The sequence below is a fragment of the Macaca nemestrina genome, chromosome 9 (genome assembly GCF_043159975.1).
Source record: "Macaca nemestrina isolate mMacNem1 chromosome 9, mMacNem.hap1, whole genome shotgun sequence".
Taxonomy (NCBI): Eukaryota; Metazoa; Chordata; class Mammalia; order Primates; family Cercopithecidae; genus Macaca; species Macaca nemestrina.
In genome coordinates this window covers 71,350,056-71,364,286 of record NC_092133.1, presented here as the reverse complement: position 1 = coordinate 71,364,286, position 14,231 = coordinate 71,350,056, and the positions used below count along the sequence as shown (strand labels likewise).

The window sequence follows — 14,231 nt, the reverse complement described above, 5'->3', positions numbered from 1 at the left end:
AAGAGCCTACAGAAAACCCCTTCCCCACAAAACAGGAAGTGGGGTTGGGTAGGGAGTCTGCCTGACCACATTGGCCAGAGAAACCGAATGTAGTCACTGACACAACAAATTCACAATTCATAACAGATTCGTCTTTGAGAAGTCTGACAGCCTCACCTTTCAATATCTGGGTGGTAATAACTTAGGCAGAATTAAAGTGGAATCACTTAAAGAAATTACTGGACAATAAAAATAAAACTGACTACAACTGATCGTGAAACACAATATTTTTTCATCAATGCAAAAGAGCTAAAAATATGAGACATTTTTCATATGGCTGGCCATCTGTGTTGGAAGAAACATCGGCAAATTTAACAGCGATGTTCCTCTTTTTGTTAATGATTTTAAATTGTTATTTTCTAAATTTAGGCAAAACTCATCAGAAATCTATTCCTTCACACCTAGAAATGTTTTCCAAAATCTGCCTCAACTAGTGCTACTCTGTTTTACTTTGTGAGACCAGCTGAGCCAATACCTACTTTTAAGAGTGGAGACAATTCTACAAAGTCATTGCGTTTGAATGCACAGTTAATAAAAATGGGCATGATAATGGCTAAAGAATCACACAGGATGTTGAAAGGGATTCTCTATAAAATCAACACAGTAATTCCATATGGATAGTCAGAAGCCACATTTTATACTTGCTAGTACAATGTGGGATCCTCGCCTTACCTCCCAAGAAAGTTCCTGGGCCTGCTTAAAAACATCCAAATCCTCTTCAGTAACGACATCCTTGTTTCCAATCACATTTACATCTGCACTTTCTTGTTTGATGTTTATTTTTATTTCAGTATCTGTCATTTAAAACCAGCAGAAAGTGTATTCACTGACTTGAATCATGAGTAACCATCATATATTACCAAAATGGCACCAAATTAGCATACTGGGCAAATAGGGATTTTTTTTAAAGCTTTATAAATAAGCTTTTACATCTAAGCACTGCTCATAGATCCAGCAGTATCCTTTCCCTGCTATACTCAAATTTTTATTTGAATTTATCACTGTCATCTTTTTACAGCTTTAATAAATATATGAGGGAAAGTAAGAGCAATACAAAGTGAAATCATATTTTTCAACCAAGATTAGAAGTTTTATCAATGTCTAGTTATAGCATTCCCATTATCAGTTTTGAGATAATAAATTCTACCACTTTGTCCAAATGACACATTTTCGGTTTTTGTTTGATAAAGGGTAGCAAATGTAATGGGCCAATTTGTTCAATGAAATTATGAAATCCGTTTTCTCCCTAAGGTGGATACACACACAGACACACTCACATCCAAAAGCACACATCACAGAGTCACAGATCAGGCTTTGCTGAGACGGAAGCAGGATGAACTTTGTCATGAGAAAGCAATGGAGCAGAGGGAAGAGCTGAAACACCCCCTGTTGGAAGCACTGACAGCACACGACCAAACAGCGCTGTGGCTGCAGAGGCGACATGGGGGAGAGCATGGCAGAAGCATGGCAGTGGCTACTCATGCGGGACTACAAAGCCATAAGCAACGCTATGGAGGCATCTGGGGGTCCTAGTGTCACTACGAATGGAAGTAAATAATAAAAGGTGGGAGAGTATTAGTTGGAAAAACAACATTTTGGAGGTTTAGTCAGCATTAGAAAAAGGTCAAAGTTTCACTGCTTCTGTATGAAAGTGAAGTGAGAACAAGAGAAATAGCTAAGACCTATGTGACAAATAGGAATTGATTGGTTGATTTTTTTCGGGGTTGGGGAGAAAGGGACGGGACGCAGGTTTGGTTGGAGCTTTGACCTTTTGCTTACCATCATCCTGATCAGGTTTAATCCTTCCGTCTGTCAAGCTCCCCTTCCCTGGTGAGGGGGTCCCCATCTGAGGGGTCACTTTATATTTTAATCTGCCTAGCATCCTGTGCTTTTTAAGGAAAGTTGTTCGCTTGAAGTGAGCAATTGCTTTAAAAATACGTCCTCTAGCCATCCCCCAGCTAGAGGAGGAGGAGTGAGAAATAAACCGACTTCTAATATCTCTTTTGCCAAAGAAGTGGGCTTTAGATTTTGCCGTGGAAGACAATTCAGTTTTACGACGCATACGTTTGGGTGGTGCATAACTTGGGTGTCCCTTTTTGCGAGACTGTCCCTGAGTGGTATAGATATGAGAGAGCCCATCAAAGAGTGCCTTCAGCTGGCTGTTAGTGGTCAGGCCGCTCAGGGAGGGCACGCTGCACTGGCTGGAAGAACTCTGGGGAGAGGGAGAAGAAGTGGCCGTGCTGGACTTTTGTGAACTGGGGCTCTGACCGGAGATGGGGGTTGGGGGTGGAAGTGAAGAAGGTGGAGGTTTTAGCTTTTGTGTGGTACCTGTAGCCAACACATGAGAAGTGCATGACTGTTTCTGAGAGACCTTTTTCCTTGGACGATAGTGCTTTGAAAAGTCTATTATTTCACCTCGTGATCTGCGACCATCAGGTGATGGTGTAAAAAACTTAGTAAGGCCATCAATGAGCCCTTTGGTTTTCTTGTTAACTTTAAGTGTAGAGGCAGAAATGTAGGTGGAGGTGGTGGTGATTTTGGTGGTGGCACCAGGCCGAGTGGGGTCTGTAACAGCCAATCTGCTGCTTGAGTCCTTCCCAGATGCAGCATGACCAGATGAAGGTGTGGTACAGACTTTAGTCTTTTGACCCCTACCAGGTGACCCCCTTCCTGTGAATGCATTCATGGATCCTTCATCACTGGTTACAGACCTAGGCAGAAATTTAGAGAATAGTATCAGCATTTAATAAATAGAATTATAAAGGTATCTAAAAACAAATTTATTGCAACTAGATGCATTCAATGGGCTTAAACTTAAGAACTGTTTTTTTTGTGTGTGCCACCACCTAGATGTTTCTCTGTTGGAAAGGCAGCAGCAACTGCATTTGCATGTCATGGTTTTTCCAGGGCCCATCCAACAGGTACTGGAAGAATCCATGTGGACCCAAGAGCAATATAAGCAAGAAAAATGTTGAAGAGACTAAAAGAACACCCGATGCTTTAATTATAATTAAATAAAAACAAGCTATCCTTTGGTGTTGTCACAAATAGTTATGATCTCCTGGAATGTCTTTTTTAAAGTATTAGGAGGAAATAAGTCATATGTGTTATCCAGAAGCAAAAGAAGAAGCTTATCTAATCTCTAGTTAAAAGTAATTTTTAATTCAACTTGCAAACTTATATAAATAGAGTTTGGATATGGCTATAAATTTGTACTTTTTTTTTAAGAAAACATAAAAAGACACCCTCTTCCTCTCAGCAGTTTGTGTTTAGGATGGTAAGATAACCAATAATACTCTCTTAGGAGAGAAGACAATTAACTACAGCATAAAATATTGCTGAAAAAAGGACAACAATAGCAAAAAACTGAAGAAATGATTAAAGAAAAGCTACAGCGGGTCAGACATGACATGGAGAGTCTGGTGAAGAAGCGGCACATTTACCATGGTCATTATCAGACACTTGGCGTCAGAATCTTTATACCCCGGTTCTGCCCATACTGTTGAGTAGTCAACAGAAACTAGAGGTCACTCGCTAACACAGCTGCTTACATGAACAGCAGCCGACTGTCTTCACCTCAGGCTAGGGTTTGCGAAGCTACCCATTTCGTAGCAGAGTTTCATACAATAGAGAAACATTTGCAGATGAATTATGACAATGCTGGGGCCCAAGAATGTACTTTCAAAATGATCAATTTAGCTGAAGGCAAATAATGACGAAATGAAAGCCTTGAAAAGAGACAATACTGAATTATAAAAATATCTTAAGTAATTACAAATACAAGAGCACATTTTAGTGATCATCTTGTATACAAAGATTTAATGACCAGATTTCAGCTGCTGGCTGAAGGGGAGAAGTGCATGACTGTTTGGCACCACCTGCCTGGCACCACCAATTCAGCCAAGTCAGGTGAACGTTGGAGATCTCTAGTGTCACCAGAGACACAGTGAGAGTTACCAACAAAGAACTCATCCAGGCTAAAATGTTTCACATCAGAATGCTGCATTTGGACTGTATCTGGAATCGATTGCCCAGAAAGGATAACATGCTTATAAAGCATGTAAAAAGGAAAACTCCCTAGACTGTCTTAAAAATTCCTAAGCTCAAAGGACAATTTTGGACAAACAAAAAGTTAGGATTGGTGCCAGATGCAATTTTCAGCTGTGTCCTTTGTTTAGAAAGTTTATATCCTAATTTGGTTTTTTTAATTGGGCCCTGAGGATACGGTCCCATGTTGGGAACAATGCTTACACAGGATGAATGCAAAAACATATAATTTCTACTTCAAATGATACTACTATGAAAGATTTTATTCATAACCATGTTTCATGTTTGCCTCTAGAAATTTTTTCAAAATCTATTGACAATGTCTACTGGTTAAAGGGTTTTCGCAAAGTTTCATAGAAAACTCTGGAAAGAAGCCTGCATTTCTTACTTCTTCTTAGGAGATAAAGGTGCGGGAGGATACTATTTTCCTGAGAGCGAGTAAGATAGTGAGAACTGCTTCAGATAAAATTAGGGGAAAAGGAGTAAGCAAGGGAGTGAGATTCTCAGTGTCTGTTCAAGGTGTGTGCAGAGCATGTATTCTTTCTCCATCACAATGGTCCTTTCACTAAGCCTGAAAAGATGGTGATAGTCTGTTGGCAGAACTGTTATAGATGTGCAAGTCTCCTGATTCCATTTGTAAACACCTTAATGCTGATAGTCAAATCTATACTCTACACAGGTTAAAATAAATTCATTTCACCTTTTATTTTTTCTCTGCTTTTCCAACTAACTCCTGCTAAATGCTCTACTGGGCTTTAATGGCAATTATATGGCAACAAGATAGTGAAAACGGGGTTATCATAGCAGATTTCCAGGCCACTGCGAATATATTATTTTATATATATGTCTGCACAAGTGCAGTTGTCAAATAGCTGTGTCTAACTCTTCAGAGGCAAATGGTCATCTGCAGGTTTTTCAGAAGCTCCTATTTCATAAAAGAGATCTTAAAAAGCGGTAATGCTACATTACTATCAGAAGAGAGAGGTATTTTTCTAAAATGTTATCTGGAGTGATGAAAGAGATTTGCTATAGACATGGACAAATCCCTCTCGTTTTAAAATTCCTATGAAAATATTTATATAATTAAGCTCTTCTATGCTCAGCCAGTAATAAAGTAGGCTGAATGATTGTTTCCAGTTCTTACATTCTGCTTCCATCCTGCTGCTTGAAAAATGTCACTTAGTATCACAGCTACTGCCAACAGAAGACCCCAAAATGCCAATGGTAATTAAAAATGTTATTTTCAAAAAATTTCCACAGCTCAAGCAAAAAGAGAAGTATTTTTCAACCCTTGAGTTTGAAAAAACGATGCCAAAAAACCCCTAACGGAATCTAAGAGAATAACAATCACCTATATTTTAAAGCAAAACATAAAAGATTTCTTTTGATAAGATCTCAACCTACAACAATCGTTGCTTTAATTTATTTTTCGGTCGTCCAATGGGTTTTGCATATCGTCGTTTTATTTGTGCAGCTTTCTCATGAAGTAGTTTTCTTCCCTTTTTCTTTGGTCTGCAGACTTGGCAAATCCACATCCCTGAATTAATATATATATGAGAAAAATATTTTAATGTTTCATTTTAAGAGAAGATATTAAATATCTGTAAAAAGCTGCTCAAGGATGCCTGTATGCTGAACTTTACTCCAAAAAATGCGTCATTCCCTTTTGTCATTTTCATTAGGAAACCATCACTGCAGGTCAATTTCCCCAGAACGAAGGTGGTGAGGGCAGAGGTGGCCTCTCTCTCAGAACCCTTCCATAAAGCTGTTCCCAACATGTCATTAAGCCTCTCACCAACATATAAACACACATGAACACTCGCCCCTGTCAGATATTTTATCTTTTGGGTTGAGGGAGACATTTTCAAGTCAGTCCATTTTTGGAATTTCTAGAAGAAAAAAAAAAATTATCATCTCTTTCTGGAAAGTTCCAAAACTAAAAAAATTATCAGTAGTTTTGAGTACTGCAGAACTACAATGATTAAAACTATACATCTAGCATAGGAAAATAGGTCAATGCATAAGAATGGAAAGACCAGAACAACCGAAGCCTACAGAAAAGTTTAGCATATCAAAAGGTCATATTTCAAATCAGTGGGGAAAAGATGAAATGATTCAATAAGCGTGATAGAACAAATAGCTATCTACCTGGAAGAGGAATTATTTCCTATCCTTTATAAGAATAAATTCTAGACAGATGAATATTATAATATGAAAAAATAAAATGTTACAAGTACCAGGAAAGATATGTGGATATTTATATAATCTAAGCATGACTACATTTAAAACTGAAGCCATAAATAAAAAGATTCATGAATCTGACTACATGAAAAAAAAAAGAGCTTCTGCAAATCAGGGGAAAAAAGGTAAAAATCCCAAGAGAAAAATGATTAATGGATAAAAAGAGGTACCTTAGAAAAGATGATATACAAACAGCCAAGAATAAAACACAAGAAATGTTCAATCTGACTACTTAAAAAAAAAAAAAAATCAGACATATTTCTATTATCAAACTGGTAAAATTTAAAAAATAATAATACTGTATTTCACCAAATCTAAGATACTATATGATGCATCTGACTTCAAAGATATTAAAACATTAAAAACAAACAAACAAACACCTGTGTCTTAGACTCGAGATATAGTAACGGTGAGTACTAGTCACGATACAGGAAAATAGGTATCCTCATACACTGCTGGACAGCCTGAAAACTGATACAGCCTTTCATGTATGTAGCCTTTGATCCAACAGTTCCTCCCCTAGGAATTTATTTCAAGGAAATAATTGTGGATGGAAAAAATTGGAAACATTTGTAATATCCACCCTAAGGGATTGGTTAAATGAATTATAGTTCATTTATACAGTGGGCTGGAAAATCAAATACCTCCAGGAAGGACCTAGATTGTATAATACATGTGACTGAAGCAAATTGGAACGTGTAAGACAGCAGGGAGTAGTGAGACTGTGGCAAACTGGAGCACGCATGCACCACCCAGAGGACTCAAACTTTTAAAAATATGGTGCCAACAAAGCGTATCTGTGACCCACAGTTGCCAGGTTTGTAATCCCTGCTCTATACTATGGAGTTCTACACACTTATTAAAAACTATGTTTAGGAGAATATTTAATGATGTAGGGGTGCTTACAATCTATTAAGAGGGAGGAAAAAAGTACATTACAAAAACATGTACAGAATGTTCCATTTCCCTTCAAAGGGTATGTGAAGGCAGAGAAAGTATTTCTAATTCATTTTAATTTTTATTCCTTTTTTGTCTACCTGTATTTTTTAAATCTTCCACAACGTAAATTATGGATTTTTTTAATAAAAAGGCAAAGTTATTTTTAAATGTTTAATATATTGCAAAATGGGGGGAAAAGGCTGAGCTTAGCTGATTTACACAATAAATAGAAGAAAATCCACATTCCATCAGACACGATCAGCTATAAGATCATTCAGATGCTCGTGTTCAAAATATCAACTAATGGCCAAGAAAAAGGTGATGGCTTCCTGTTGTAGGACTTTGGAGTCACTATCATCCTCAAAAATATAAAATTTCTTAAGGTCTAAACACTGTGCTGAATAATATGGAAAGTGTTCTAAACTTTTGACCTACATAATCTAATCTTATTCTAATAGGGGAATGGTTTGGAGAGAGAGATGGTCTTTTTCATCCCTGGGTCTGAATTAGAGCCTTTATTTTATATATATGTATATACATATATATATACACACACATATATATATGTTATTTTTTTCTATGCTTTTGTAATCCTCTATTCACAACCCTAAACTCACAAGTATAGGGAAGGTGGGAGGGATGAAAAAAATGCTTAAAGAACCTGTATAACTCTGAGCTGTCAGACCTCAGGACAAAGCTAACCAATATGTAATAAAATACATTTTTAATACAGTTTAAAAGTTCACCTTTTGGCATTCTGGAAAGTGGTGGGTCACAGCATTCCATATGGAATCCTCTATCACAGGAATCACAAAAAAGCATATTATCCTGTAATATAACATATTAGAGACTAATTGAGACTGAAACCAACTGTAAAAGGCTAAAAATTATTTTGTTACTGGATTAACATTAATACAACATAAGGAAAGTGCACCAAGATCCCAGTTGCAGTCTGACAACACGTGAATTTAAAACTTTAGAAAGAAAGTAGCCATACTCTATAAAAACGAAAACACCTTAATACTGGAAATTAGCGAGTTACCTGGCAGTGGATTACGGGAGCCATACTTACAGCATTTCTGCCTTGGACTCTACAGGCACTGCATGTCTTGCATTCGATGCACTGCCACCTTAAGGCCTTTACATTTGTTGTTAATTCAGGACAAAATTTCAAACAGGATGGGTGTCCTATGAGAATAAAAAGCAAATTGCTTGATGGGAATGGTGCCTTTGACTTTTTTAAACTCCCATTCCCTAATATTTAATAGATAGCTGATGAGGCTTGCCAATGAACCTTAGGAACTTGAAAATGCCAACAGATCAGAGAATCTAAATTACAGATTTCCTTTCTGCCTTTTCACCTTACCTTCTTTCCCTGCATGTAACAAAATGACTAAAAATGTTTTCCCTAAGAGAAGTTAATTTATACCAATTCCAATCTCAAGCCTTCGAGAACTTGAAGATAACACAGGCTCAGGCGTTCTCACTCCTGCGCCCTGTTCAATCTCCTGTACTTGCCGTCTTCATCAACCACCATCTACCCAGGGGGTCCTGGTTTGCCACACACTGAGGGGAGTTGCCAAAGTTCAAACAATTCCTGCTCTCTATGTGTGATGAAATCATAAAACTTAACAGATAACTAAATAAAAAATTGAGACTGCTTAACCTAACTGCAGATGCCCTCCCCCGCCCAAATCCAACAGTACACAAAGAACATCCCATTGCTGGGACAGACATTGCCATCTTGCCCCTGGGTCACTGAGTTTAAACTCTGGAAGCAGAAGCAGAAACAGTGAATTTGAGAGACAGAATTAAGAAGCTGAGAGATCCAGGTTAAACGGGACCCACCAAGAAGTGCGGCCTCAGCAGGTTCCCCCATTTTCCCGAGCATTGAGTTTTCCACACTGTTTGGTGCACACTTTTCACCTAGCAGCGCTCCACACACCATGTCTTACTGCTCACTTCACAGAGGAAAACTGGAGACCCTGAGGGGCAATGCCTTTCAAAGAAGCCAGCCCTGAGCCTGCGAGTAATAGATTCCTCCAAGAGGTGTGGGGAGCGTGAGCCTAGATTGTTTGGAAGGCTGTACAGTTTAAAATCTAATGGTCTTTTATCACATAAACTCAAAGAGATCTCCAAACTCCATTTTATTTTTTTTAAACCTGGTCTTTAAATAGTAAGAACATTAGTAAATCCCATGTGAAAGAACTTACAACCAAGCTGCAAAGGAAACCTGAGGGGTAATAAAAAAAGCAGATTCTGCAATTTCAAAACTGTTTTATAATTTCCTGACTTTGGCAGGCTCATTGTTTAAATATGTATTTTGGATTGCTGCCAAAAAGGTCCTCCTCCCTAAAGCTTAACAGGTGCTTCATAAAATTCCACCCACCAGGAGATTTGGCTTTTTGAAGTAAAAACATTCAAAATCAATCACCAATACTGTTAATAAAAGCACACTATTCCTGAGTTAAAAAAAAAAAAAATCTAAACATCTGTATTTAAGATGTTGAGAAAATAAAATATTGTCACAGGATTATGACCTCAGGCAGGAGAGACACCCAGGCAGATGCATTTAACCTGTGACACTGTTCTTTTATGAGGCTTCTCTCATTCAAATGAATGCAAGGAAAAAGTCTGAATAGATAAAAATGGTATCAATCTCCTCTTTCTGCTCAGGAACGGCAAACAAAGACAGCCTGCTTGTCGACTTTTAAGAAGCATACTGAAGGGGGGAGGGGAGAGGTCTACTTTGATCAGAGCCCTCCCCTCTGTCCCCTTATATAGTGAGGGGGGTAAAAACTTAACTTTTAAAGAACAGCAATTTAAATTCCACCCTTAAAATGGTCCCATCAGCTTAAAAGTATACCATTTACTTCCCCCCTCTTTTTTATTACTTCCTGTAAGGCATACATCATGGGCACATATGACCTCAATTTCACGCACTGAATTTTTCTCTACATTCAAATCTGCTTTTGTACTTTGTGACTTAATATTCAGTAACTAAGGTAATTCACATCATATTACAGCTTACTATTTATTCTCACAGGTATCTTATGAAATACAGACTTTTTAATAATTATACAGTTTGAAAATTAGTGGATTTCAGCCATTTTTCAATCAGGGGCAAGGAATATTCTTTCTCTTAATGGTTTCTCTCACTTCAAGCAATACTGTATCTCAACTACTACTATTTAAGCTACCCTATCAAATTCTAAAATCTTCAGCCTATCTTTCCTTAGGCAGCAATCTTACCTTTATTTAGCTCAAGAGAATTGGCCATAGATCCCTTCCAGTTCTAAATTTCTATGATTCTGTAAAGGATGCTGAGGGATGAAGAAATATTTCCATTTTATTTTCTCATGGCCAACTTTAAAATAACACAAAAGACTGTAATGTGTCTTGATATACTACTACACAATCTATAGTAATCAGATAAAGGAAAACAATGCTACTGATCAAGTAATTCCTTACCTCTGGTTTAGCCATTTCATAAACTCAACAATTTCCTCTAACTTTTTTCTTTTTTTTTTTTTTTTGAGACAGAGTCTCACTCTGTCGCCCAGGCTGGAGTGCAGTGGTGCGATCTTGGCTCACTGCAAGCTCCACCTCCCAAGTTCCATGCCATTCTCCCGCCTCAGCCTCCTGAGTAGCTGCGACTATAGGCACCCGCCACCACACCTGGCTAATTTTGTTTTTGTATTTTTAGTAGAGACAGGGTTTCACTATGTTAGCCACGATGGTCTTGATCTCCTGACCTTGTGATCCGCCTGCCTCAGCCTCCCAAAGTGCTGGGATTACAGGTGTGAGCTACAGCACCAGGCCTGTTTTTTTATTTTTGAGACAGGGTCTTACCCTGTTGCCCAGGCTGGAGTGTGGTGGCATGATCATGGCTCACGGCAACCTTTACCTCCCAGACTCAAGCAGTTCTGTCACCTCAGCCTCTCGAGTAGCTGAGTCTACGGGCACGCATCACCATGCCCAGCTAATCGTTTTGTATTTTTTGTAGAGATGGGGTTTTGCCACGTTGGCCAGGCTGGTCTTGAGTTCCTGGCCTCAAGAGTCCACCAGCCTTGGCCTCCCAAAGTGCTGGGACTACTGACACGCGCCACCATGCCCAGTTAATTTCCTCTAAAATTCTTGTTCTCTCTGTTGATGCGTTTCATGGTGCTTTGTCTTTCTGGAGTTCGTTTTACTACTGTATTCTGCAATTTATCAGATTTGATAGCCATAATACATATTCATTCACTCATTCAATTTCACACAAATACATTATCAAGTACTAGCAGCTTACAATAGTTTTATCTAGCAAAACCAAAAGAATACTATTTAAAATTAAACAAGTACCAATGGAACTACAAACCAGTGGAAAAGCTTTTGGGAGAAAGTACTGAGGAAGAAAAAACACAGGCTCTGTAGTAAGCAGAACAACAGCCCCCAGCCGTCTGTGCTCTAATTCCCATAACCTGTAAACATACTATACCTGTTGTGGCAAAAGGAACTCTGCAGAAGTGACTAAGCATACAGACCTAGAAATGGGGAGTTTATCTTGGATTATCTGAGTGGGCATGATTGATCTAATCACCTTAATCCTTAAAAGCGGAGAACCTTTTATGAACTTGGTTAGAGAAATGAAATGGGAAAAGGAGGAGGAAGGGTTCAAAGCATGAGAGAGACTCCACCTGCTATCACAGGCTTTCAAGATGGCGAGGGGGCTGCAAGCCAGGGAATGTGGGTGGCCTGTAGAAGCTGGAGATGGCCTTCACCTGACAGCAAGAAAACCAGGATCTCGGTCCTATCAACACAAGGAACTAAATTCTGTCAATAATGCAGATGGATAAGAACATGGATCCTCTCCTAAAGTCTCCAGAGAGGAGCCAGCCCTGCTGATACCCCGATTTTCATCCAGTGAGACCCATGATGGACTTCCAACCTACAACTGTAAGGTTAAAAATGTGTTGTTTTTAAGTCACTAAGTCTGTAGTAATTTATTTCAGTAGCAATGGAAAACTAATAATGACTCAGACACTAAGCCCCTCAGACTGGCTATCTGACCATCTATCTGTCCATCTCTCCTTCCTTCAACTAATATTTAAGGAGCACTGGATACAGTGAGGAAAAGGAGAGGCATCGTTCCCACCCTTTCAGATCACATAGCCCAGCAGGAAAGACAAACATTAAACAAGAATGAGCATTAATGCCTTACAATGGGGTGGCTTAGGGATATGGGAGAGTCTAGCAGGAGGTTAGAGAAAGGCCTCCCTAAAAAAGAGACTCAAAAGATGAGTGTGATTGGATGGGACCTGATAAGGGGCAGAGCAGGGAAGATGGCATGAACAGAGGGAGAGATGAATGGCATATATCCAAGGAGAGAGAAGTTGTTCAATGTAACCAATGTGCAGAATGTGAACAGAATAGTGATGTAAGATAGGGTTAAACCAGAGCCCAATCCAGAAGACTTTTGGGGGTCTATATTAAAGAATATTGATTTCTCCTAAGAGCAACTAACTGGTAGCCACTTATGAAATTCTGTGATCAGATTTATAATTTAAAAAGGTAACTTAGGCTATAGTATGGAAAATGGATTGGAGGAAAAAGGGTGAAGCCTAGATTGAGGTCATTACAATAGCAGATCTGAGTGGGGCTGGTGGGGATGCATCGATAAGTTTAGCATTCAAGATATATATTATGATTTAGAATCAGTGTGTTTTTGGTGATTCCTTGGTGTGAGAGAATAGGACAGAGGATGGCTCCAAATGTCCAGTTTGTGTAACTGAGTGAGTAGCTAACAGTGTGCCATTTGCTGAATATAGGAAATCCTCCAGGAGAGGCGGGATACTGTTTCTTTGCTGGGATTTTTGTTGTTATTGTGTGGCTATTGTTTTGGGTAGAGGAAGCAGTGCAAGGTTGATGAGCTGTTCTGGATATTAACTTTGAGGTGCCTCAGGGGTAGACTCGCTGGAGAAGCTCTATAGTTGTTTGTATCTAGGGTCAGCTCAGTAGAAGCTACAAGGCAAAGTAACAAACACAGGGCCATGACAGACATCTGAAGAAACATTTAGGGAATGGAGAGAGGACCAAGCGGCTAACAAATATATGTGGAAAGAAGTGGTGGAGAAAAAACACAGATAAAATGGTGTCACGGGGGCCAAAGGAAAAGAACACCTCAAGAAAAAAGATTCTCTACAAGATCAAATATGACTAAGATAAATTATTTGGTGTGGATTAAAAGACACTGATTAGATTTTGATAAACACTGAAAAACAATCATTAGATGTTGCTACAAGGAGGTAACTATTACCCAGACAAGTTTTAATGAAGTTACATCCCTTTGGATGGTCAATCATGCTTTGGGCTTTTGTGGGGATGGGGCTCACCTTCTTCCCCCACCGCCTTTTCTTGTTTTTTTATTTTTATTTTTTGAGACGGAGTTTCACTCTTGTCACCCAGGCTGAAGTGCAGTGGTGTGATCTCGGCTCACTGCAACCTCTGCCTCCTGGGTGCAAGCCATTCTCCTGCCTCAGCCTTCCAAATAGCTGGAATTACAGGCATGCGCTACCAGGCCCGGCTAATATTTTTTTCTTCCTTTTTTTAGTAGAGACAGGGTTTTACCATGTTGGCCTAGGCTGGTCTTGAACTCCTGACCTCAGGTGATCTGCCCACCTTGGCCTCCCAAAGTGCTGGGATTACAGGCGTGAGCCACAGCGCCTGGCCTCTTTTCTTCTTTGGATCATATCTTTAGGTTTCTTTCTAGTCAAGAGTCTTCTTTCCAACCTAATGATTCAATCTGCATCTAGTCAATGTGAAACTGGATGACTAAGCAACCAACTCCTGGGGTGACCTTAAGAAACTAATGGTCTTTTAAATATTTTTATATGCCCATATATCCATACACTGCCCCTACCAGTTCCCTCCACGAGCATGCAAGTTTTGTTCAGGGTTAACACACAAATAAAGACAAACCCAGG

General features: G+C 39.0%; 1 protein-coding gene across 14 annotated transcripts in view; it reads right to left on the bottom strand.

The window, feature by feature from the left end:
* Window positions 1-14,231, bottom strand: part of LOC105465996 (lysine acetyltransferase 6B) — a 205,506-nt gene that overhangs the window by 46,814 nt on the left and 144,461 nt on the right. For 7 of the 14 annotated variants that reach the window (XM_011714716.3, XM_011714712.3, XM_011714713.3 and 4 more), the window contains 5 exons: window positions 8,339-8,454; window positions 8,013-8,094; window positions 5,491-5,623; window positions 1,819-2,750; window positions 712-833 (listed from right to left, as the gene is read on the bottom strand). In XM_011714716.3, coding sequence (XP_011713018.2) covers window positions 712-833; window positions 1,819-2,750; window positions 5,491-5,623; window positions 8,013-8,094; window positions 8,339-8,454 — 1,385 coding nt within the window. Of the gene's footprint in view, window positions 1-711; window positions 834-1,818; window positions 2,751-5,490; window positions 5,624-8,012; window positions 8,095-8,338; window positions 8,455-10,518; window positions 10,590-14,231 lie in introns of all 14 variants that reach the window. The other 7 variants (XM_071069762.1, XM_011714721.3, XM_011714722.3 and 4 more) reach the window with 3 other exon arrangements.